The 26,206-nt window shown below is 35.0% G+C and overlaps 3 protein-coding genes and 5 non-coding genes across 16 annotated transcripts in view; 7 read left to right on the plus strand and 1 right to left on the minus strand.

The window, feature by feature from the left end:
- Positions 1-70: 70 nt before the first annotated feature.
- On the minus strand, positions 71-8,289 carry LOC144848486 (dynein axonemal assembly factor 1-like). Of its 2 annotated transcripts, none has more exons than XM_078705252.1 (14): positions 8,206-8,289; positions 7,397-7,631; positions 7,178-7,269; positions 6,060-6,281; positions 5,625-5,791; positions 5,336-5,410; positions 5,026-5,090; positions 2,852-2,937; positions 2,680-2,741; positions 2,170-2,266; positions 1,792-1,892; positions 1,424-1,477; positions 936-1,329; positions 71-502 (listed from the first exon to the last, which is right to left on the minus strand). In XM_078705252.1, exons 2-14 carry the CDS (start codon positions 7,567-7,569, stop codon positions 444-446), a joined length of 1,647 nt encoding a protein of 548 aa, XP_078561378.1. In that variant the 5' UTR covers positions 7,570-7,631; positions 8,206-8,289; the 3' UTR covers positions 71-443. The 2 variants fall into 2 exon arrangements, with proteins under 2 accessions (XP_078561378.1, XP_078561379.1); XM_078705253.1 differs by having other exon boundaries at positions 7,397-7,619; positions 8,206-8,277.
- Positions 8,290-8,731: 442 nt separating this feature from the next.
- On the plus strand, positions 8,732-19,181 carry LOC144848984 (protein kinase C and casein kinase substrate in neurons protein 1-like). The gene is made up of 11 exons (XM_078705936.1): positions 8,732-8,811; positions 8,925-9,037; positions 11,980-12,109; positions 12,615-12,744; positions 13,588-13,791; positions 14,571-14,683; positions 14,998-15,118; positions 15,303-15,376; positions 17,243-17,304; positions 17,956-18,522; positions 18,976-19,181. The coding sequence occupies exons 1-11, from the start codon at positions 8,732-8,734 to the stop codon at positions 19,164-19,166; spliced, it is 1,785 nt and encodes a 594-aa protein (XP_078562062.1). The 3' UTR covers positions 19,167-19,181.
- Trnal-cag (transfer RNA leucine (anticodon CAG)) lies at positions 9,126-9,209 on the plus strand. The gene has a single exon. It is a non-coding gene; the product is annotated as a tRNA-Leu (tRNA).
- Positions 9,425-9,508, plus strand: Trnal-cag (transfer RNA leucine (anticodon CAG)). Its single transcript has one exon. It is a non-coding gene; the product is annotated as a tRNA-Leu (tRNA).
- Trnal-cag (transfer RNA leucine (anticodon CAG)) lies at positions 9,857-9,940 on the plus strand. The gene has a single exon. It is a non-coding gene; the product is annotated as a tRNA-Leu (tRNA).
- Positions 10,361-10,444, plus strand: Trnal-cag (transfer RNA leucine (anticodon CAG)). Its single transcript has one exon. It is a non-coding gene; the product is annotated as a tRNA-Leu (tRNA).
- On the plus strand, positions 11,225-11,308 carry Trnal-cag (transfer RNA leucine (anticodon CAG)). Its single transcript has one exon. It is a non-coding gene; the product is annotated as a tRNA-Leu (tRNA).
- A 1,302-nt stretch (positions 19,182-20,483) lies between the features above and the next one.
- LOC144848468 (uncharacterized) overlaps positions 20,484-26,206 on the plus strand; it is a 71,092-nt gene continuing 65,369 nt past the window's right edge. For all 8 annotated transcript variants that reach the window (XM_078705220.1, XM_078705216.1, XM_078705225.1 and 5 more), the window contains exon 1: positions 20,484-20,617. In XM_078705220.1, the coding sequence (XP_078561346.1) occupies positions 20,569-20,617 (49 nt within the window). In that variant the 5' untranslated portion in view covers positions 20,484-20,568. The remainder of the gene's footprint in view (positions 20,618-26,206) is intronic.

Consider the following 26,206-nt stretch of genomic DNA (forward strand, 5'->3'; position numbering starts at 1 on the left):
TTCGTCTCTGTTTAGGCAGTTTCCCCTAAACTGGAACCCACGACATTCAGACCACCAACAAAATTAATAGTTAAATTATAACAATATTTAAATACATTTAATAAAACCTCTATAAATCGATAACTACAAACCAATGTATATTCAGTACAGACTTTATATTTAAAATAAGGTAGGCTAGGTATTTGCATTTTTACCCTTTTTTCAACTTTATCTGATAGGAACCAACTATTGACCATAAGTTGTTTTATTACTCTTTCCTTCATCATTCCATTTCAAATGTTTAATTAATTTAAAATAATTAAGTACTTGGCTAGCTGTATATTTTTGGAATCATGGCACCACTTATTCCTCTTGTATCAATATAAGCTTCTGTTTTTCTGTATGAATTATATTTGGCGAGTCCGTGGCTAGATTATATTTATGTTAGTGACAGTTTTTAACGTTCATACTTCATCTAACGTTGATCCAGCATTGGATGCTAATTCCCAAATCTTGGCTTCATCTGAAATTAAAGAAAAGAAAAACTTTTTTTTGCTCTTTTTTTTTAACGGGAAGACTGTAGTTGCTAATACTAAAGCCTAGTGTAGATTATATATATAGTGGTGTGTTATACACTTTTCACATCTGCATAAATTGTAACAAGTTGTAACTAGGTTTGATCTACCGATTTATATTAGACATATGCGAACCATGAGAAATCTTCAATCGGAAGGAAAGTGTAGTTGCACGCTATTTGAGTACAATGGTTGGTCAGTTTAACACCAGGGCAATACATGTACGCGCAACTCAAGACATCTCGGAACAAAAACCGGCCACTCATCGGTGTGTTTTTCTCCAGAGATTTGTGTGCCTTGTGTAATCTTTTGGAGTCTTCAGACGATGAAAACCTGGTTACAAGTTGTTGTTTTGTATTATACATTAACTGGCAATATTACCTTTGTTTGCTGGATTGCTCTGTGACATATCATCAACTAATTCCTCCACTATTAACTTCCCTGTTGGCTCTGTGACTCCTTCATCTACAACTTTACTACCGTCATCACAACTAATTTCCTCAATCAACATTCTTCTCATTGGCTGTGGTTCATGAGGATTAATAATGAGACTGTCTAATGCTGTACTGCCATCATCAAGATCAACCAGAGATGAATCATGGACTGGTTCTCTCTTTGTGAACAGAGGTTCTGCAGCATTTTCTGGTGTAGGTTCACTGGCAGTGATCTGTTCTGTGATGGGTTCACTGGCATGGATCTCCTCTATGATGGGTTTTTTCAGTGTTGGTAACTCTTCATCTTCATTTAATATTTGAATAACAGGTTGGAAACATTCCTGGAATAACCAAAATTGTAGATTATATCTTTGAAATAAATCAAAGAATAAAGTGTCCATTATACAGCAAAAGCAGTTTTAGTGCAAAACTTACTTTAGGTGCTGTATCTTGAATGTCTATTTCCACTTCTTCTAAATCTGGAAGGTCCTGTAATTAAAAAAATAATATCATTCAAAATTTCAAGGGAAAAATTTACTGTAAAACAGTAACAGGGGAAATATATGTATAAACACTACAAACAACCTTTTTCAGGTTTGATTTTTAGATCCAAATACTTTAATTCTGGTTGGAGAAAGATGTGGATACAGTGTTGTGCTCATTGACAAGCACTTTGCAAGTTATTATATAGTCTTACACAAGGCAATCTATGTGTTGCCTTGCTTCATCACACTTGGTAATACTGTATTTATTACAAAGTGATGGTATTTCCATATTTGAAACATAGCCGTATGATAGCTTACATCAATGTTAATCTTTTCATCTTGGAGTTCGATGGTTTCAACATCATCGTCCATCTCTGTTATGAAAACTGGTTCCTTTGATGCACCATCTTCAAGACATTCTGAATAAAATCATCAAGATTTTTTCATAGAAGGAATTTTTTAAAGCAGAAATGACAACAAAAATTTAATTGAATACAGCTAATAAGTGCTTTACAATAACATATATGCTGTTCGCCAACTTTTAAAATGCAATTTATATATAAATTAGGCTCTCAGCGACAAGCTCATTAACTTGTGCAAACAAACAAAATGTCTATTATTATGGTTGCACCTTATAAGAAGAGTTCAGGAGGCTGAGCACCACAGTCAAAGAAGTCACTAAGAAAGATTACCTACCTTTGGAATTGACATCAAATGTTAATTGGACATCTTCATCTGGTGGGTAGAACTTCTCTTGCGCAACCACTGGTTTAGGTCCTGTATCACCATTTGCCTGGTAAACAAAACACATTAGTTGTAACTTAATGTTATGCAGATATTCATAATTGACTGTTGAGCATTTCTCCTCTTCCCTAATGGTCATAATTTTTCCTCTTTTATATGCTAACTTTCCTAACGGTCATTTCTCCTCTTTTCTAACGGTCATTTCTTCTCTTCCCTAATGATCATTTCTCCTCTTCCTTAATGGTCATTTCTCCTCTTCCTTAATGGTCATTTTCCCTCTTTTCCTTAATGGTCATTTCCCTTTTTCCTTAATGGTCATTTCCCTTTTTCCTTAATGGTCATTTCCCTTTTTCCTTAATGGTCATAAATGGTAACCAGTGCACTACTACCTTAACGTCTAAAAAATAACTTATATAATTCTATGAATTGGATCACCACTAAATAATTCAATGACATACATACCTCAGCAATCTCCTCCCGTTCTTTTCTCAGCAAATCTGCTCGTCTTCTAATTTCAGTTAAAGCTTAAATACAAAAGAAAATTAAAAAATATTATACAAAATAATAAATTTTATCAATAAAGTTTAACATTATATATTACAGTAAACAATTAAGATAATCATTATCATCATACCATCAATGCTAGCTTGGATTTTAGCCTGTTCTTTTGCAGCCCATCTTTCTCTTTCAGCTTTCTCAGCCTCACGACCACCTATTGCCCTAAACAAATAATATTTTAATTGTTCAATGCACCAGGTAGCAAATACACTTAACACTTAAAGGGGGATTCTGGGTTTAAAATTGCTTTTAAATATCGTTTATTTATTAAATAAAAAATATTATAACAATATAGACATGTCAGAATGAAGAAGTAATAACGAGAAATTAAAAAAATTAAATTTTATATACATTTTAGGGTAAATTCATGGAAAGTCTGTTTTTCAGCAGCTTAGGGAAGCTCATTAATATTCATGAGATATTCACAAAATCACGTCATCAGTGGATTCCAAACTCGCGACGTCAAGCTTGTACGTTGTGTTTGTCAACTTGCATCTCTAGTCCCCTGTCAAACGACGACCACCCGATCATTGTGAAATACATTTTTTGTAGATTTTCTAAGCTAGGCCTAAAGTGTAATAATAACAGTAGTAGCATATATTTATTTGACATTTAATGAAATACAAAATTTACTAGTAGTACAGATTTACGGAGTCATAAATTATACTATTTTTATACCTCGAATAGTACAGATCGTATATCGGCTTCACGTACTAGGCTAGGCCTAGCCTAAATCATTTTATTCATGGGTGAGAGCCATTTCTGACTAGGGATTCCATGCCACGATGGCTACGTTAAAACATTGGGGCCATCATGGGCCTAGCTAGCCTACTACTAAACGATTGGCCCATAAATAACAAAACTCAGTGGATTCCACACCCATCCTATCAACCAAACTCCTAAACAATCTAACCCTAAAACGTTCTACAAAATCGGCTGTAAATATTGAGGCAAAACGAGGTCCGATCGCCTTCCGCACGTATGGTGTCCCGATCGTCTAATAAGTAGGCCTAAAATAGGCCTAGTTTACTCTCCAAAAAAGCGGATACTGCATCAAGCAAGTAGACCAGGTAGTAGGAAGGAGACCTAGCCGATCCGGCCCAGTTAAAAATTGAGCTAGCTAGTGTAGTAGACCCTATGCGAATTGATACTACCAGGCCTTTTACTATAGGCTACACTTTTTAAAATTAGCAATACTTATGTTTACAAATATTCCAACTCTCTCATTCGAGCTATATTATCTATACCATTCCGGTAGGTCGAGTCGACCTTCAATCAAATACTGTACATCGTTCATGTTGTGATTTATAGACGGGGTATACTCGACCCGACCAGTTTGGTATTGTATATTGTATCTGCTTATCACGTGACGATGCCAGGCATGGGCAGAGAGTGAGCACGTGTATCGTCGTCTCGCTCTCCTCGCTCAGGAATGTATACGTTACGCTTCATTGATTTTGAAAGCTTTCCCTAAGTCAGTGCGAAAATCGGCAAACGTAAAGTGCAAACATATCTAATTTTTCACTGTTTTGATGGATTTTCATAAAAAATTGACTTTATAAATGGGAAGACCGACTAAAATTACATCAGATAAGTATAATTTTACAAAAGTAATTGATATGGTTAATGATAACGAGTCGTCGGAAGATTGACCATTTCACGAATTTTCTATTCTGTAACCACAGTGTGATTTTGCCGTAGCTGCACTTGTAATCTGGCCTCATTTCACAGCCTTCGTTCTGCTTCACTGGGCGCTTATATAAATTGAAACTTTTACCGTTCAAGAGACAAACAAATATATTTTACATTTTTTGCTATTCATTTTAAACCCGGAACCCCCCTTTAATACAATTTCAAATTGACATTGATTTTTCCTTTATACTGGGTGATCCCCAGAATTAGTGTACTATGTTCTTTATTGTGGGCCCAGTTATGATCAGTGGATGTGAGTGACAGTGACTGTTTGTGTACTAGTACACCGGGTAACCCCCTACTCGTCTCCAAAGATGTACTAGGTTCTTTAAAGTGCACATGAGCTAGATGTGTACACTGGACCTACGGTTTATATTCCTTATCCGAGAAGACTTTTTCTACCACCAGAATCATGGAGCGAGTGAACCTCGAACCCTTGCTCATGTTATGGCTAGGTATTATTACGGTTGCAGTCTCTATACATCTTTTTAGTATATTATTTTTTATGCATGGTTAAAGATAGCAAACACACCTGATTCACATGCTATATAAACTTACCAAGCTTCTGTGCAGGCCCTGTCTTTGGGGAACACTGGTCGGTCATCTAAATATGTTAATGTTTTCTGTAAGTAGAAAGTGTTGTACACTATAATTGTATACTTTTGTAAATATTTGACATATTAACACTACTGAACCATGGACAAAATAATGGTATGATAAGAGGAAGACCTATCCTTCACAACATGTTAAATAAAATGGTAAAAAAGTCTTTCAATATCATAGATTTAAAAGAATATTTGGATAGACAAGAGATGAAAAAGAATTCACAAAATAAACAAATTTATATTTGACAAAAATATGTACAAACCACTTTTAATATCAGTGTCTTTCTGTAATTCTTTGTGTGTTTGATAATTGGATTTCCCATCAGATTTAGAACTCGCTGGAAAAGAATGGGCAAAATAGTTATCAAAATAATACTTTCACAGATTAAATCTAACGCTATGTACAGTAATGTTAAATAATGTACTGTTATCAGTTAAAACGTATCATTAAAATGTCGTTTTTTTTACCCCAGGGAATTTACGAGGTACCTTGAATTTTATTTTAACACGATAGCACATATAATTATTTATAGTACAAAAACATATATTTACCAGGCTTTCCATACTTCCAAGTACATCAAAAATAGCTGGATCATCGAGTCGATTATGTGACATGTCCAGAACACTAAGGTTTTTGCATTCTTTTAAATGTTCAATATCTTCGGCTTTTACAAGTTTATTATGAGCAATGTTGAGGGTGTTGAGAACAGGAAGACAACCTAAAAAAATAAAATAAGAAAACTTTTAATGGTTGATAAACTGCAGACATAACAAGAACATAAGTAATTTAACCAATCATAGAGTGAAAGGAGTATGCTGAACATCACCTACAAAGATAGGAAAACAATAAATTGGTCAGGGAGCAAACTGATATTCAAGACATACTTAAAACTGCGAAAAGAAAAAAGCGGACATGGGCAGGTCATGTCTCCAAAAAAACGAGTCCTAGACTCGGGTACCCTAAGTAAAAATGATACATAACATTACCAAGATTTTCGATCTTTGTGATGAGGTTATTGCTGACATTGAGAGTGTCCAACACCTGAAGATCTTCCAAGTTCTCCAGCTTGTCAATCAGGTTCTGCTGCAAGAACAGACATCGCAGCTCCTTCTGGTTACCCAGGTTCTCAATTGTCTTAAACCCATTACACTCGAGGTAAACTGCCTTCAAGCCAGTATATTTCTCAAGACCTTCAAGCTTTGTGTAACCTACAAGAGAAATGTAACCATTGTTATTACTTCATTTCATACTTCTTTAGGTTAGGAACGTTACATGATCTTCAATCAATCCACCATTTTAATCTGAACTCATTTTAATATCGGCATTTCATCGGATGTAAATCTGCAACTTTTAGCTGGCAAGATCATATTCGGGATCTCATTTATATATATTTATTTTATTTCACCTTATTTATAGAGGGTGACCCTAAACAGCGTATGCTGACAATCAATCACTCTTGATGAGTGTGACAGTGGATGTGTGAATACTAGTAAACCGGGGTAACCCCCTACTCGTCTCGAAAGGTGTAATAGGTTCTTTAAAGTGCACATGAGCCAGATGTGTACACTGGACCTACGGTTTATAGTCCTCATCCGAGAAGACTCGTTCTACCGCCAGAACCATGGAGCGAGTGAGGCTTGAACCCTTGCCGATGTTAATATGGAAAGGTACTACGGTTCCACTGTCTTAACCGCTTGGCCACTCACTCAATATTCATTTTGACTGGTTGTTTCTACTCCAAAATTGGGAAACAGAACAAAATCCTTTCCCTAACTCAATAATGCACTTGTCAATTGTATGACCTACTATATGACTCCTGGGAAGGTGCGTCATTTGTAAAAAAAGTGCCTTACCTTTAAGTGACCATGACGCACCCATATTGATTCACCCATATTGTTGTACATGATATGGTGGGTGGTAAAGTGATTTTTTGGCGTACTGTGTCAATAATTAGTTTTAAATGATGCACCAACGATGCACCTCTTCTGGGGGTCGAATAGTGGGTCATACAATTGACATTTGCATAATTGTTCCGTTATTTAATACACAATTACTTGCTCAGAACGAATCAGAATCATAACAATATTGAATTAATTTAACAGACCTTTATAATGGAGATACAGCACATCATTAAGCTCTGGCGTTCTGTAAAGACCATTGGCCTTGCAATGGTCTTTTAAGGCCTTCTCTGTGATTCTACACAAAAAAATATCTCAAAGTTAACCAAAACTATTGATAAATTGTTGTATTTAAATACCTATATATTATTTTTATACCTACTGTAGTTCACCTTAGTCCTGTGACAGTAAGCTAGCCTACCTACCTGGGATATTTATTTTTATCTTTTTGTTTTTCTTCTTCCATTTGTTTCCTTTCCTCTTCATCTGTTTTATTTTCTGTTACTGGTATTACAGCAGGAACCTCTTTGATACCTTTTTCCTTCATCGTGATCTCTTCTTGTTGATCCTTATTCTCAATTTCTACAATGGATGGCATCGTGTTCTCCTTCGATCCCTCTTGTCTTGGTTTGGCCTATTTTATGATTTCTGTTAAACAAACTAGAAAAAATTACAAAAACAATAATAATATAGGCTAGCATAAAAAATTATTTAAATAGGCCTATAGGCCTAGGCCTATATGTTAATATTCTGATTTTTACGATGCTATGTATTGTAAAGCGCTTTGAACAGTTTTATTGAAATGGCGCTATATAAATGTATTATTATTATTAGGCATAGCCTACTAGAGATATTTGAATTACAATAGGCCTATATTGTTTTCATCCTTATTTATTCTTTGTATCTCAGTCAGACTCAAATTGTTAGGGCCACCACTAGCCTAGATTATATGCTAACCAAGGCTATCCTAGCTTAGATAGGCCTACATAGGCCTAGCCCTATTTTGTGTGGTTGGGTAAGCCTTACAAACACATACAATTATACATAGGCCCTAGGCCTACTAGCCTAGCCTAGGAATTTAGGATGATGACCTGCGTGACCCTAACCCTAACCCTAACCTAGCCTTTATTGATAATTGTTTAAGATAACCTTGTTTAAAGCTAGCATATGTCATAATAGATAATGAAAAATGTATTATTTGAATAAAAATTGTTTAATTCATAACCCTACATACCAAATATTTAAAAATTAATTTCTTCTTTTCATCAGCAGAAACCTTCCGCCGTACGAAGTGTGGTACTGCTTGGCAACAATAAACATTATTCATTATACTATAGAGGGCGCTAAGGACAAACATTATAGCAGCTCTATCTAAAAAATGAGTCGCCAAAATAAAATTTCATATCTATTATTGACTACTGTATATGACATCACATGTGATTAAGTGTAAGAAGGACATCATTTATCTTTTCTTGAGTTACACTTATTTTTCAGTTTTCACTTAATTTTGTTTACCATTCTGAATACCTAAAAAACACCCTACTAAAACACCCCCTCCCATCCCGCATTCTTCTCTAGTCTCTGGCTGCTGTGGGGACATTCCCCTCCCATCCGCGCATGTACGCAGACTGCGTGCTGCGCACACGCGTTAATTACTAGGTGATATCCAATGTTATGACAACAAAGTTTATGTAGTCCCCCCATCTTAAATCCATACATTTTTAGCAAAAGAACTTCGTAATAAAATAGGCTCAAGAAAGATGTCTAAAAAGTACGAACACAGTTTCTGGGATATTGATCAGTATCGAATTATCATAGAACGGATGGAAAACGGTTTTAAGTAAGTTAAGTTGATTATTATTATTTGAAGTAGTATAGAAAATAAAAAAAATTTTGTAAAAAAATTGTAATGTTATTGATGATTGATTATGTAAATACTGTTCCATTGTGTAGGTCATGTGATGATTTTATGTCAATGATACAAGAGAGGGCGGAGTTAGAAGTGCAATACGCAAAGAAACTGAGACGATGGGAAGAAAAATGGACAAGTAATGTATTGAAAAAAGGTACGCAAACAGGTTGACGACTACTGTAAAATGGTGTGATTATATCTAGGTCCTATAGAAAGTTATTTTCCACAAAATATTCATATTAGTCAGGATGGCCGAGCGGTCTAAGGCGCTGCGTTCAGGTCGCAGTCTACTCTTGTAGGCGTGGGTTCGAATCCCACTTCTGACACTATTTTTTTTGTATCATTTTAAATTACGTATCACGCTTTGAAAACATCTAAACAATGTCTATTATAGGTATTCAGTGATTTAAACCAACTTTTAATATTTTCCAATTAATAACAATAATTATTTCTAAAAAAAGATGCATGGATAGGCCTTACCACGTCAATGTGTTTCCCCATAGAGATATTGTATGGTTTCTTCGAAGAAAGGGAACATGCAGTCAGGATGGCCGAGCGGTCTAAGGCGCTGCGTTCAGGTCGCAGTCTACTCTTGTAGGCGTGGGTTCGAATCCCACTTCTGACAATAATGTTTTATTATACAGTATTACGTTATTATTTTGATTTAAAAACATCTCAATATCCTTTTAACTTCGTCTTATGAATAAACAAAGCTATTTATTTTGGGGAAAAAAGGCCTTACCAGGGTAAAAAAACAGAGGGCATGTTGTCAAGTCAGAATGGCCTACTCTTGTAGGCGTGGGTTCGAATCCCACTTCTGACACTTATCTTTTCGTATCATTTTATATTATGTTATTTTGCTTAGAAACCACCTATTCTGATTCAAATCGACATTGATTCAATATAACAGAGTAAGTTCATGAATATTATAGGTCTTGATCGTAATGTGTCGTTCAAAAATAATGGGCGTGTAGTCAGGATGGCCGAGTGGTCTAAGGCGCTGCGTTCAGGTCGCAGTCTACTCTTGTAGGCGTGGGTTCGAATCCCACTTCTGACATCAATTATTTTCTTTTCATTTTATATTACGTATTACGTTTAGAAAACATCTAAATACTGTTTATTATAGGCACCCACGTGATTTAAACCGACTTTTGATGTTTTACAATTAATAAAAAGATTTATTTCTCAAATAAAAACATTCATGAACTTCAATGTGTTTCACTGTTTCCCACTAATACGTGGACATGGGTCAGGATGGCCGAGCGGTCTAAGGCGCTGAATTCCACTTCTTACAATATTTTTTTCTAAAAAATAACGTAATACAGTATTACGTTATTTTGATTTAAAAACATCTAAATATCCTTTTAATAATGAGCACCCATGTGATTAAAACCAACATTTCGTTTATTGAAATTATTAAAGCTATTTATTTTTTACCAGGGTAATGAGTTTTACAAAAAAAATACAGAGGCATGTAGTCAGGATGGCCGAGCGGTCTAAGGCGCTGCGTTCAGGTCGCAGTCTACTCTTGTAGGCGTGGGTTCGAATCCCACTTCTGACAATATTTCTTTTTATTATACAGTAGGTCTATTACGTTATTTTGATTTTAAAGCTCAGGTACAGGCATGAATTTTAAATATAATATCTGGTTAATTGTAAATAAATCAAATATTTGTAATAGAAATCAAGACGAAAAAACATGAATTTCCCTTAATATGGTCAAATACAAAATTTGGCAATATTCTGCCATAAAAACCAGGAAGACTTTTTTTCAGTAGTTAGGTAGTTAACCTAATGTAATAACATGTCTGGTGACTACCTAGAAGGTGAAAAAAGATGGTGGATATACGGTGGATAATTTTCGCTATAGCATGAAAATAAATATCTGAAGTTGAATAAAAATACCAGAAATGTAAAATTCAAGTTATATTACCTATATTTAGTCATCTGATAACATTTTTTACCACACTCCACACCGTTTAGTTTTCATAGCTTTTTAAAATGCCTCTCTATTTACAAAATTTGTGTACAAAAGAATAAAGATTTACTGTGTAATTTGAACTATCCCCCACTGATAATAAAGTGCTTATTTTCAACAAGCTCGTGTAACACAAATAAAATCCCAAAAATTATGAAACATAGGGGAAACTATAGATCGATAATTATTGGAATGTATGATCATTATAAATTTTTTGCCCGCACCTGGCCTTTAAAAATCTAAATATCCTTTTAATAATAGGCACCCATGTGATTAAAACCAACATTTCGTTTATTGAAATTATTAAAGCTATTTATTTTTTACCAGGGTAATGAGTTTTACAAAAAAATACAGAGGCATATAGTCAGGATGGCCGAGCGGTCTAAGGCGCTGCGTTCAGGTCGCAGTCTACTCTTGTAGGCGTGGGTTCGAATCCCACTTCTGACACTAATATTTTTTTTAATTATACGGTATCCCGTTATTTTTATTTAAAAGCATCTAAATATGCTTTTAAAGATCGTGTACAGGCATGAATTTTAAATATAATATAGACTGGTTAATTGTACATAAATCAAATATTTGTAACATAAATCATGACGAAAAAACATAAGTTTCCCTTACAATGGTCAAATACAAAATTTGGCAAAATTGTTCTATAAAAACCAGGAACACCTTTTTTCAGTAGCTATAGGTAGTTACCTAATGTAATAACATGTCTGGTGTCTCCCTAAAAGGTGAAAAAATATGGTGGATATACGGTGGATAATTTTTGCTATAGCATGAAAATAAAGCTCTAAAGTTGAATAAAAATACAAGAAACGTTAAATTCAAGTTATATTACCTATATTTAGTCATCTGATAACATTTTGATTTTAAACAATCTAAATATCCTTTTAATAATAGGCACCCACATGAAATCAACATTTTGTGTTATGAAATTATTAATAGAGCTATTTATTTTGGAACAAATAGACCTTACCAGGGTAATGTGTTTCATTTTTAAAAGGTATGCAGTCAGGCCGAGCGGTCTAAAGCGCAATATACTTTAGATCTTTAATCTCATTATTTTCATGATCACTATTTACCATTATATTGAACATATTCATTTGTTGTTTAAGGTTACGAGTATGGTTCGACGTTAGAAGCACTATGTTCCTGTATACAAGAAGCTGGACACATAGCCGATTTACATGAGCAATGTCAGAAAAGGCTTCTTGAAGACGAAGGACCCTTTTCTTTCATGCAAAAGTAGGTATCAGCATAAGCGTGGCATGTGTGGACGACAGGTGCGAAGAATAATAAAATAAAATACGCTGTATTCAACCAAGGCAATCTAACAACAGGACACTTAGCTCGCCTTGCCAAGATAGGAACGTGTAACGGTCCTTTGATCTTATGTCTGGCTGAGACAAAATACTAATAACTGTACATTACACTGCGCGGCGCGTGGTGTATGTTATGGGAGCGTGGAACTGATCGTGTCGCAGCCACAGATAGACATTTGGATCTCCGGAACTCAGCATCCTGTTGTTAGATTGCCTTGATTCAACAGAACAATTTTTATCATTGAACTGCTGTTTTGAGTTCTACGAGAATTCTCTCCATATGTATAGTAGAATTCTATCAAATCGAAGAGGGAATTCAAATTAAAAAACGAATTATGTTTATCCTATTTCAGTTGACATGAAGGGTATACAATAAATAAAAATGGATTGATGTATGCATGTTTGTGCTAACGTTATTTTTTGTTTAGATGGAAAAAGTCACATTGTCATAAAACAATATTTAGTGGAGTCCAAGAAATAAGAAAGTTCGAAGAAGAATTCTCAGATGCACAAAGTGGCTATATGAGATTGTTATCGAAAATCAGAAAAGCTAAAAAAGTAATTTTTTCATTTGTTATTTTTATTAATATTAATAAATTAATAATAATACGGGGCGCCGTTTGGGACATGTATGATAATCCAAACGCCGCAGCGTAACAGACAATATTAAAGATGTATTGTCCCTTTGACTAATTCCCAAAAAAAATTATTTCGAAAAAAAGTTTGTCATTTTGAAGTATCATAATAGTTATTAACTTTTACCAAAAACTAGTCAAAAAAAAATCATTTAACTGAAATACAGACGTTTTTTTGTTCAAAAAATAACTTTTCGATATAAGTTTTCGATCAAAACATATCTCATAATGCAACCCGCTTGTTTGGCTACTCTGTATGAATAATCATAAAACTTCCTCGTGATCTGTGTGAAAACACCTTCTCAACCGTGAAGAGTTGTAAACAATCCTAATTAGCATCATGCATAATGCATACTCGTGGTTTGAAATCTTTGTTTACTTTCGCTCGCGGCGATTTTCCAGAAGAAATGTAATTAAATTAATTTACCTGTTACGTAAACTTGTTGTTTTTGGCTCGAATTTTCGACTTAGCCTAAAGTGAATAACTTTAATATTACTTTGATATGGCCAATTTAAATTTAGAATATTTTGACCTTTATTTTTTGTGTTTCAAGGGACAATGCATCTTTAAATTAAGTGTAATACACTTCTGAATTATGTAGGCCTATTTGTATATTTTTTCTTGGTGCAATTTTCTATTTGAAAATGCAACCATTTTACTGTTTTATCAGTCTATAAGACATGTAGTAATTGTCACCACGCCACTGGCGTTATAATTGAAATAAAATAAACGTTTTTAATAACGCAATTGTATCTAATTTTGTAGGCGTATCACATGGCTATAATTTCAGCGCATAAAGCCAATAAGTTCGCCGAAGAAGAAAGTAAAAAAGAAGGGATTGGAACGGAAACGAAAAATAAATTATACAAACGAGCAGAACAACTTGCAAAACATCGAGACTCTGCAAAGGAATTCTACCTTAAAGGCATATTGATGTGTAACAGCAACATCAAGGAAAAATACTATAAGGTAAAAATAGAATAATGACAAGAGTCACGTGGCATGAGAAGCACGCAATAAGTGGTACGCGTTAAGCAAAAGCGTGGTTCCCACTAGAACGCAACGCGGCGACGTATCGACGCAAAGTGCTGTGTTGCGTATCACAAGTGGGAACCGATGATGCAATAGAGTGCTGCAAACATCGCAGGTTTGATTTCACGCAGGAGGTGGGGCAAACACAATTATTGGAAGGGCATTTTCTTAAGCGTGGTTCCCACTAGAGACGCAACGTAACGCAATCTACGCAACTGTGTTTGCCCCCGCCTGCGCTGCGTGAAATCAAACTTTTTGCAGCACTGTTGCGTCGACGGTTCCCACTTGTGATTACGCAATACATCACTTTGCGTCAATACGTCGCTGCGTTGCGTTCTAGTGGGAACAACACTTACGTTGCCTCGGTTGCGTTGCGTCGCTAGTGGGAACCAAGCTTAAAGAAGTAAATGCATTTTTTTTTAAAGAAAGAAACCGTAAATGTAAGATTCGAACTCGGTCTTTTTACTACCGAAGTCGAAGTGATGAACTGCAACATTTTTCATACAATAACACGAATAATACTCGCAATTCACACGAATTTGGCATTGAGAGAATCTAGTTTCATCGGGTACACAATCACAGCGCAGTAAACAGATGCATTCGTATTTGTTGGAAGTGATCCGAGCTAACATTTTCGAATTTTCTGCTTAAAATTATGTAGGCCTATCATATTAATCATTATAAAACCTCTCTTGAAATGTTTTTTTTTTCTTCAGAAAATGTTGGCGCAATTTGAAAAATGTCAGTTGCTTGAAAAGGAAAGGCTTGGAACCTTAAAGGGGGAGATGATTAAGTTTGTCAACGCACTTGATATATCCGCATTACCTGAGTAAGTATCAGATATAAAACATTCAACTTACGTTTAGCACGTGTCTACAGTGGCGTAACAGCTATGCGCGCTCACTGGCTAACCAGGGGCCCCGGAGCTTACGAGGGCTTCCTTCTGAGCAGTGCGCAGCGGAAAACAAAAAACGCGTTGGAGGGCCACTTGCGGGAATTTGCGTTACGTCTTCGATACTGCGCGGTACCGTACTCTTCGTTATGCGTGATTACTGACGTAATGCATACGTAGAAAGCTGGGTAGGCCTACTTGTTCATGTACCGGTGAATCGACTTATAACAAGCCATCGTTGTTATTTTTAGATATGAAGATGTTTATCAGATAATAAAGAGTACAGTTGGATTGGCAAATGCTGCTGACGACGTTCAAACGTGGAGCGACACCCATGGAGGGGCAATGACACCTTACTGGCCAGTGTTTGAGGTAAATTAGACAGCTCAGGCAAACCGGAATACTTTCTTACCAGTATAAATTGTTAAACCAACCAGAAGCATCGGTGGTTCAGTGGTAGAATTCTCGCCTGCCACGCGGGGGACCCGGGTTCAATTCCCGGCCGATGCAATTTTATGCTAGTTTGAACAGAATAAGTTACATTCGTGTTTTTTAGGATATTGATATCAACCACCTTGATTCTGATAAAATCAATATGTTATTGAAAAACGACGGAAAGGAAGAAGATCAGTAAGTTATTACAATATACTATAAATACAATTTTTCTTGTGTTCTTTTTGTTCCTTTATAACTAAACAAAATTGCCTAACGTTTTTATCAGCGGAACGCGCACCTTATGTATAAATGTGTATAATTATGTAATAAACAAGACATATTTCTTACAAATTCTAATTAATAATTTAAGAAATGATTTATTATAAATTATTCTTGTTTAACAATCAGTACTATACAATATAAAAACAATATTTAAAAGTTCAGATAATGGAACATTCCACGTCCTTGTAGACAATTAAATCCCGTCTGTGTGTTGTTCAAATTTCTCAGCAGTTGTCCAGGGCACTTAAGTTTTGCTAAATCCTGGCGGAAACTATGTCACTTTGCGACGTGGCATCTCAAACTTTTTAAGGACAAATGACGAATTGCATATCAACTTTTTTTAGGCCTAGTTTAAATATTTTGAAACCTTGTTTATCGCTTTAAAAACACACAATATAGTATAGGCCCACAAAATTATTAATATACTTTATTAATTAATGTATTAAGAGATATTAGATTTGTTTCTGTTATATGTTATAAAAAAGGTCTATCAGAATATTTGATTTTTATTGGTAATTATATTGTAATGTTTCTTTACTTTCTCGAAGGCATCGGTGGTTCAGTGGTAGAATTCTCGCCTGCCACGCGGGGGACCCGGGTTCAATTCCCGGCCGATGCAATTTTTTTATTTCTTTATTATTTCTCCAAGGCGATTAGGATTTGTTTTGGCCTAATCCTGTCACAATAAATTACATGCACAATTTAAATATTATATTCTTGAGCATTTGTTTTACCTAAACATACAATTACATTTATTGATCAATTATTATTTACTTATGGTATCTGTTAAACGGTCTTTTTCACACTTGTTTATTAGTATATAGTTTTACTTTTTCGTAAGTCTCTCGAAGGCATCGGTGGTTCAGTGGTAGAATTCTCGCCTGCCACGCGGGGGACCCGGGTTCAATTCCCGGCCGATGCAATTTTTTTCTTTATTAATTCTCCAGAGCAATTAAGTTTCCCTTGACCTTAATCTTGTCGCAATAAATTGCAATACACAATTTAAATTATAGTTTTACAAATTATAACCTAAACATATAACAAATAAAATTATTAATTAGATATTACTTATGATATCTGTTACTATTTATGCCAATGTTTCTATTTTAATTATTTTTATTACAATATAATTGTAATGTTTCGTGTTTCTTTCGAGGGCATCGGTGGTTCAGTGGTAGAATTCTCGCCTGCCACGCGGGGGACCCGGGTTCAATTCCCGGCCGATGCAAATTTTCTTAATTACTTCGTGTAATTGTTTTGCGAGATATATTTATATTTTTTATGTTTTTAGTCACACTTACGTATTTGTTATTCATACGATAACAACATTTTAAATTTTCATTATTTATTTTCGAATTAAAACGAAGTGCCGTACAACCGTAAATCTTCTAATAGTAACTCACTACTCTAATAGAACCCAGAGTCACAACAACTTATGATGCAGCCGTATTTTGAAAATAAGGAGATGTTGATCTCGGGAGTGGGAGAGGATTGAGTGTTTTTGAGTTTATAAAAATAAAGTTAGAGTTCAACCAAATTTGTTTATTCGTACTGTTTTATTATTTTGCTATGAGTTGCTGACCGGAAAAGTTGTGGGTGGGTTACTATTTTCAGGTGGTGCCTAATTTAAGATTAGTAATAGTAACCACTACTCTAATAGTAACCCCCTTCTAATAGTAACCCACCCTAAAAAACAATCAAAGAATACTAACCCAGGGTTACAATTAGAAGATTTACGGTATTCATGATTTCGCATCGAAAACTCCTCTGTTTTCGCAGGTGGTACAATATCTTTCAGTCAGATTTTGAAGAACAGGATGATGTAGATAAATCATGGAAAGGTAATGCTTTGTTCCCACTGTATACATTTTAACATTTAACGCAACGTAAAGCTCTGTCCACAATTTTATGTTACAAAAAAAATGTGATGTTCACATAATTGACATAATGACGTCATATCACTACCATATTTTGGCATATCACTACCATATTTGGGCACTTCCCACTTTTTTTTGTCAAACTAGTTGACGAATCACACTGCGATGGATCATCCCTGTCGCATGATTGATCAACTCATTTGCGTTGCGTATGGAAACATACTCCCCATAATGCAGCAAGTAATCAGCGAAAAGTTTTGTTTTAACCTAACCGGGTTCCCATTTACACCTGGGTGGAGAGACGTAAGTAAAGTGTCTTGCCTACGGATAGAAGCTGTGCGACGAAAGTTTCGGATTCGAAGTCACGATATCACGATCAGCAGTCCAACACACTTCACCACACGCCCTTCTTGCAAGAAGGAAAACATAATAGGCCTAGTATCAGTAAAGACTCTTCCTTGGTAATGGTGTTTGTAGAACGCCATGGATATTTATATATTGAGTCTTGGATACACACATTCTCCGTCTCTGGTTTCTTCTCCGGGTGGTACACCAGCTTGTAGGCCTACTACATACGTACCGTAATTATTTATCAGTCATTTATTTTTTTATTAGACTATGTAACCAAAAACTTAATCAAGTCTGACAGAAAGCGAGTTTCTCAAAACTTAGCAATATCAGCAGTCCAGCAACGACTTCTTTCACTGGCACACCAGAAAGCTACTCAGTCCAGCGTCACGTCAACCCAATCATCGCAGAGTAACAACACTGACGCCTCAAAACCACCAGTCGACCACCAGGATGTACCATCTCCTGTGACATCACACGTCTTCGAGCAACACAACAGCTCCCACTGGAGCACTGATACCTCTGGAAGTAAAATAAATTCTGTTCACACTAATCACTCTCATGATCAACGTAGTTGGTTACCAAACAGTCGGTCATGCGTAGTCCATAGTTCTGAAGCCCATAATCAGACCCGTCGTACTGTCAGTCGAGAAACAGGCAGTGATGTACCTGGAAAAAATAGTTTGAATAAAATAAATGATGACGTTGCAAAAAAGACCAAGTCGTATAGAAGCTTTCATATAATATCGCTGCCTTCAGACCAAACAGAACACAATGTCCAAGCATTATGGAAATTTGAACCTGGCCAACATGATGAACTGGCTCTTCAAAGAGGTTGGTACATGACCACACTTGTGAACAGATTATTTGCTCTATGGTGTGAGATCTTTTTCTTTTAATTACAGACAATAGATATTGGTTTTTGCCAATACTTTATATCGTAAAATGGAACAATGCGTACCTTTATAATTTGTTTTTTCGTTCTCAGTCACGATAACCTCTCAGTCTCAAACCACCTTATATAAAAATCACTTTAGAAACTCTATCCCATACATAGTCATGGTTCTTCGTATAGGAGCACCCGTTTTTAAGGACCCCAATGGAAACTAGTTCTTTGCAAGGACCATAGAGATATTATAATGAAAATATCTTTATGCAAGAATGAATTGGGTTGTCCTGAATCTATGTGATTTTCTTTCTTGTAATGAATTCGAAATAATAGGTTTAATAATGACTAATGTGTGATGTAAGTTCATTTACCTCATACATTTATCTGTCATTTTTCAGGTGAAGTCTTTTCCCAGATCGGTCCTACCAATGACGATGGCTGGGCGTATGGTCGTATCGGCAGTAAAATTGGTCTCTTTCCGGCTGGGTACGTTCGTATATTAAAGCCTCATTCAGAGGATCACCTGTCCAACGTCAACATTGTGACGTCAACTCTGTCTAACAATCCATCTATTGCACATTCGATGTAAAACGTCTTGTCGAGTTGTATAAAGAATTAAAAAGTATCTATTTATTAATACATATATTGTTTGCACATTTTTCTTTCAATTCCCAATTTTGTTCAAGAAGTTGATTTTTACTTTCCGTGAATAAAAGAAAATGATTACGTCATCATGAACTTGTATATAACAGTAGTAGCGTAAGGAGCGATAACGTTATCGTTCAAAGTTCAACAACAGAAATATTGAGAATGTGAGGCATCGGTGGTTCAGTGGTAGAATTCTCGCCTGCCACGCGGGGGACCCGGGTTCAATTCCCGGCCGATGCAGTTTTTTATTTCTCCGGGGCTTTGATTTGTTTTGGCCTAATCCTGTCACAATAAATTACATACACAATTTCAATAATATTATATTCAAAGCGTTTGTTTTAACGAAACATAAAAGTACAACCTCTAAACATAAAACAATTAAAATTATTAATCAATTATTATTTACTTATATTTGAACTATGTTAACAAACTTTTAAACATATCTCGAAGGCATCGGTGGTTCAGTGGTAGAATTCTCGCCTGCCACGCGGGGGACCCGGGTTCAATTCCCGGCCGATGCAATTTTTTTTTTCATTATTATTTCTCCAGGGCAATTCGTTTGTCACAATTGCAATACAAATTATAACCTAAACAATATAACAATTAAAATTATTATTTATTAGTTCACTTCCTGGCCGATGCAATTTTTATACAGCCTTTTTATTATTCGTACATTTTCAATTATCCTCTTTTTATAACTTTTATATATATATTATTATACAAATGTTACACGTTTAATTAATGATCCAATTGTCATGTTAAATTGATTTCCATTAAAATAAAATAATAGTTCTTTAGTAATTAAAGATGTATTGTTCCCCCAAAAACATGAAAAATAAAGATTAATAAAATCAAACTTTAAATAGGCCATTTTAATAAAGTTATTTACTTCTGTAAAAAAAAAAAAATTAAACTATTGTCTGACAGACAATTTAAGTATTTTGGCTTTACATTATATTTTTTCAGTTCTTGGTCAAACTATTACGTGACATTAAAATGGCATAGGCCTATTCACAATTTTAAGGGGACAAATGTCTTTAATGGAGGTTATTATAATAAAATAAATAAGCAAGTAAAGTAAATATATAACATGTAGCATCGGTGGTTCAGTGGTAGAATTCTCGCCTGCCACGCGGGGGACCCGGGTTCAATTCCCGGCCGATGCAATTTTTTATGACACGCAATAAAACTATAATGTCGCCCTCTATAGTAACCGGCTTTCACATTTTTCCGTGATTGGGTTTTCACATGCTAGGCTCACCACACATTTTACTTGCCTGGGGAGTAATACTTGACTTGGTAACTGTTAGCTAGCTGGCGCTCATGAAAATATATTGAACAACATGGCGGAAACTACTGGTAGTACTATGGAAATTGAGAGCCAAAATGAAGGTAAATATTGTGTGATGTTTGTTTATATGTTTATTAATGTGAACTCGAGTGATTGATTATGTAATTTTGTCTTTAAAACAGCGATTCTAGCCGATACGGAATACACAATCTTTGATTGACCAACCTGTATGTATCCAAATTGACAGACGATAGAACTTTGCTAGCTAACCTAGGTGCATTTGGTTACTTACTACATTTATATTTATCTTCAACATAGGCATAGCTAGGGCCTAAGATAAGACTACTTATGTAGCATGCTAGGCTAGTAGCCTTCTAAGTAAGTCTTCATTATAAAAATAAATCAATCAAATTTACAACATATATTCTAGGCTAGGCCTAAATCAATTCACTCAAAAAAGGAAAATCAATATTTTCCTTTTTTTTAATGACCGATCCAGCTATAAGGCCCAGGCCTAACTCCCCCAATCACCCCCACCCCATCCATGACATATTTTTGCAGGGGCCCCTTCAATTTCAGTGTTCAATGTCTAAATTTAAGTAACCCAATGTTGAAAATCCCGCTATAGTTGATGAAATCAAACTGAACACTTTTACTGACCTTTTTGCATTGTGATCTTTTTGTTAATTTTCACCACAATAGCTTTGAATCATATTAACTAAATCCCTATACTTAAATTTTAACCGTAAAACCGCCATGCATGTTTTTGTATGATTTTCTTCAATCAATATACCATGTCAGATGTTGATTGCATGCTATAGGCTTGAAAATTCATCTGAAATTTTTAAACAAGAAGTCAAAAGAGTAAAAATGTAGACATTTTGTTGACAGACAGTAAAGTCAACATACCCTAATGTCAGTAAGTACTTACTTACACAAAGCTGATCAGCAAACAAAAGATAAGGTACTATTATTATTGAACATTATACTAAAATTATGTCAACAACATCCTCATATAATACCTCAGTCAACCCTGCCTTCTGAATACATGAAAACAATGTTTTAATCTGTGTAATACTAATAACAGTTGGATGCTTACACCTTTTTTTCCCTCAATGTTTGAATAGACCAACATCATCTTCTGTTCAATTGTCTCCTGACCTTCATCTGACACTGACAGATTCTCAGATGACAACCCCTTTTAGCACTATCTACTGTAAATGTACAGCGCCAATAAACATTAAATGACGTGTTTGTCTATACACTGGAGTATTACATAAAATTACTTTAATTTGGGATAAGGTGAGCAGAGTGTTAAGTTCTTTCTACAACTATCAAACTTTATGTAACACAAAATGTGATGTGCATGCTCATATATGGACCTCATGATGTCATATCACTATCATATTTGGCCATATCACTACCATATTTGAGCCCATCACATTTTTGTTGATCAACTAGTTTGATAGTGTAGACAGAGGTTTAAGGATGTAGGGAGAAGGGGATATTTGAATGAGAAGGTGTTAAGAAAAGTGTTTAAACCAACCTTTTTTTTTATTATTTTGATGAAATTTTAATGGGAAACAAATCTTTTGAGGTCTAATGATAAGATAACATTGTAATTACTGTATGACACTTGACAGAATAAGGGTGGAGCTATCTAAATAAAATTGTATTTGCATTATAATGATTTCTGCAATCAATAGTGTCCATTGAATTAGGAACCAATAAAATGAACTAACATTGTCTGTGACTATCTGAGATGATAATACAAGTGCATAGATCAATGGCGTGTGTAGGAACTTAGGCCCTCAAGGTCATTATGCTAAATAGGTTTAGGGGTCAAGTTGAATTCATTTCCTACTTGGAAATTTTGTTAATTTTTCATCAACAAATAGGCCAAGTATTAGTAGTGTGAATTAAAGTGACTTGATGGGTGTATATACCAAAGACCTGGAATGTACAGTAGTAGTATCCGCAAATAAATCATGATCAAGTACTGTACATGCAGTACAGTATGAGGCTTTGTGATTTCAGGTGGGCGATACAACGTACATTACTGAGGTGTGTGATCGCATTTCATCATATCACCTAAGAACTCATGCTAATATATTTTGTGCACTTGCATTAGGTGTGGCCAATTATAATTTGTTGTTGACGCTGTAAGAATTTCGTCCAATTTCATTTTATTCGTTGAGTTTCATTTTCAACTTTTTATTTTAGCCAGGCATCATACCTGGTTAGTGTTTCAATGAACAACTAATGAATGATAATGAACTAACTGTAAAAAGATGATAATATCCAGAAGGTTCTGGGTTTGAATCTCGGTTGGGGGCGGCTTTTTCTCATTCTCACAGATTTCCTCATCTTTATCGTTTTTAAATTTTCAGTGATATCACTGGGTGGTTTAGAACTGTTTTGTGCTTTTTTAAAAATATACTGTATTAATTATTATATCGCATAAAAATCAGCCTTAATGATTTTTGTACTATTTTCTAAAATTCAAAATTACAGTACAGAACATTTAATATTAAAAAAATAATAGCTCATAAAAATATACACTATCTTTCGAGTACTGATGTAACTCTTAGCCAAAGGATTTGTGTCGCAGTACATGTAAATTTATAATTTATAAAAAGGTCACATATATTGAAAATTCATTTTAAAATGCTGTCACAAACTACAGCACTTCAAAACTGACATAATGACAGTCTGCAGTAGCTAAGAGTTAAAGCCTTGTTGAGAGCTACTAGTCTCTGAAATAATGTTAAAATTCAGTATTATATTATCATTGATAAGTAGTTTTAACTGTAGCCTGTAGTATAGTCTTTGAAAAGGAAGTCGTTTTGGCTATTTATGGAGGCCAAGTATATTCTGTGCACATATGTGTATCATGTATGTAATTACAGCAGTGGATTTGTTAGTCCAGTGAGGCTAGTTGTACGCTAATAATATGTTCGTAATGGCCTCTATTAATATGGCTGTACATTACTAACTATGCTAGGAACTTTTTGCACACTTTCTCCTACAGCTATGGATGATAATGATATGTTGGGAATAACGATATATTGCTTTGCATAACAATTAATATTTTAGTCATACTGTGTCTGTATTGAATAGGTTGATGTAATCCAATGATTTTAATCCGTTTAGTTACAAATTCCTTTGTAGGTATAATAAATATTGATGGTACTATTATGTAATTGTAATTTCATCATTAATAATAATTATGATTGACACTGACCAGTGCAGTTTATACACTACAAACAATTTTGTTCTGAACCAAACTGAAACTGTTTTTAAAATTTCAACTCTGCACCCACTCATATTATTCATCTTTATTGCAATGAAAAAGTATAAGATTGGATATTTACAATTATTTTAAAAAGCAAAAAATATATAAATATAAAAAAGTACCATAGAAAAAGTCACAAACAGCAAAAAACAAAGCCGGGTACACGACCATGCAAGGAAAAGGCAACTACCAATTAAAGATACCGGTGTTGATAATAAAGTTCTTTGATCTATTGGTATTGCACTTTGTAAATCAGTGACTGATCTCTATTGGTATTGAACAAGGCGAGGTGGTGGGAGTAGGTTGTGGAGGATACGACTTGGGGTTTTCAGTTTTTGGAAATATTCCTTGCACAATCGGGTACGATGGTCCTCAAGCAAAGGAATATTTTAAAAAGAAAGGGACGCTTAGGGACCTAACAGTAATAATAATCTCCCTTAAATAGGGGTTGGCCGTAGTGTTAAAAATGTGTCCCCTTAATAATATAAAGTAGGTGTGTCCTATAAATAGGGTGTGTCCCATAGGAGGGGTTAGTATTATTGTTTACTACTGTAATACACGGTGTGAACTAAACTGCAAGATTTAAAGAGATTTTATATTACGATGAAGTTCAGTAGTTAAATGCATTGAGTTATTTGTATACAGAATAAACAGTTAATATATTCAAGAAAATAATATTATGATAAATTATTCCCCCAGCTATTGATTTGATAAGTAGATTTTTATTTTGGTTTTGCTTTGCTGATTAGTTGCACTGTATACTGTAATTATTCAGCCATATGGGAATTTGTGTATACATACTAAAGGTCAAAGTTCATAGAAATACTGTACAACATGCATCCTTATGATGGACATGATGATGTCATACCACTACCATATTTGGGCACATCACACTTTTTTTCTGAAACTTTTTCTGTAAATTTTCAATTAAATATCAATTACTGTGACAAAAACGTATCGAAATTATGATTCTGAGTATGATAGTACAGTACAAGTAGTTGGTATCTATATTATTTTGTCCGTGTACAGTAAGCATGGAAATGCAGCAACTTATTTTATAGCCTAAAAATAAGAATAGCTATTGCAAACTGGAAAGAGTTTGAAATGGTACAGTCTATTTCATGTCTAGCTTACCTGGATAAACATCAGCCCATCTCACCAAAGAGAGGAATACATTAAAGAGATGAAGACGATGTTAGGTGGGTTTGTCTGGTACGGACTATACCCAGGGCATCACGTATGCTAAACCCAGGAGAGCAACAAATCGCTCTCCTCAAATATTTATGTTGAAGTTGAAGGATGGTCGCCCTTATTAAAAATGGCTGGCCCTTATTAATTTTTTGTACACATTTTTTTGCCCGACAGGGGATAACCCCCCCCCCCCCCCCCCCCGCCGGGCACAACAAAATTCCCCACACCCACCTTTACACACAATATTTTCCGTGGGGATCGTATTATTCTACAGTACAAAAAACTCAAGCCAATTTTTTTTTTATGGCCTGCCTGGGTAGATTGGGTTTCAGGAGCCTGGAGAATCCTGTCCTGGCCAACTATATGCCTTTAGCCTAGCTTTTCTAGCCTAGCTTGTTGGCCTAGAAATCAGACAGAAAACCTGAAAAGTATTTACCTGCAATTCATAAATTATACAATTCTAACATGCAACAGCCATTAAAATATTGATAATAAGTTACAAAGTGTCATTTTAAAATAATTAAGAAAGATATTTGATCGTGTTTACATGTGTCACACATGGGCGCACGCACAATAGGGGAGGGCTGAGAGAGCTTCTAGAAGATGCTGACGTCACACATCAGCACGTGTTTTGAGGAGGATTTGAGTGACCAAAATTGGTTAGAACTTTCGAAGAAATAATCCATCTTCAAAATGACATAATTAAAGCAACCAGCAGCTAAGCTTTTTTAAATAATAAACATTATATTTAGGCCTCCTATATTAATGTTTCCTTTTAAAATTAAATATATTTTATTAACTCGTTCCATAAAAACATAAAGGGAAAAATTATTGGTTGGGACATGATCTTCCTGTAAAGGAGGTGTACTGGTTGCACTATGAGGCGATGAAGTAAACTCGCCCTTGAATGCGCGCAGGCAGGGGAATCCCCTTTGTTGGTACCTCGCACTGTGAGATGGAGCGCGATGAATTGCTCTCCTTTTCGAAGGTTGTTGATTGCGATCGCGCTCGCGATCCTTAAAAACGAGGGACTGCCATTAGGCTTGTAGCTTTATAACTTAGCTTATATATTATTAGCCTAGGCCTAGATTGGTTTTAACTTTTAAAAATCCACGTGTTTTTAGGCTTCTTGACAGAAAAATCAACACTGTCAAAAGCTAGGCTCTATTTTGAAAATTAAGGAGCGCGATAAATTGCTCTCCTC

This window comes from Antedon bifida, chromosome 7 (genome assembly GCF_963402885.1).
Source record: "Antedon bifida chromosome 7, ecAntBifi1.1, whole genome shotgun sequence".
Lineage (NCBI taxonomy): Eukaryota > Metazoa > Echinodermata > Crinoidea > Comatulida > Antedonidae > Antedon > Antedon bifida.

Excerpts from the sequence above, each read along its gene's own strand:
- LOC144848486 (XM_078705252.1), bottom strand. The coding sequence starts at position 7,569 with ATGCCATCCATTGTAGAAATTGAGAATAAGGATCAACAAGAAGAGATC. Across the intron at positions 5,792-6,059 it reads CACAAAGATCGAAAATCTTG|GTTGTCTTCCTGTTCTCAAC; the intron begins GTAATGTTATGT and ends TTATTTTTTTAG. Across the intron at positions 1,330-1,423 it reads TTCAAGATACAGCACCTAAA|GAATGTTTCCAACCTGTTAT; the intron begins GTAAGTTTTGCA and ends TGGTTATTCCAG.
- LOC144848984 (XM_078705936.1), top strand. The coding sequence starts at position 8,732 with ATGTCTAAAAAGTACGAACACAGTTTCTGGGATATTGATCAGTATCGA. Across the intron at positions 8,812-8,924 it reads CGGATGGAAAACGGTTTTAA|GTCATGTGATGATTTTATGT; the intron begins GTAAGTTAAGTT and ends TCCATTGTGTAG. Across the intron at positions 14,684-14,997 it reads GATATATCCGCATTACCTGA|ATATGAAGATGTTTATCAGA; the intron begins GTAAGTATCAGA and ends TGTTATTTTTAG.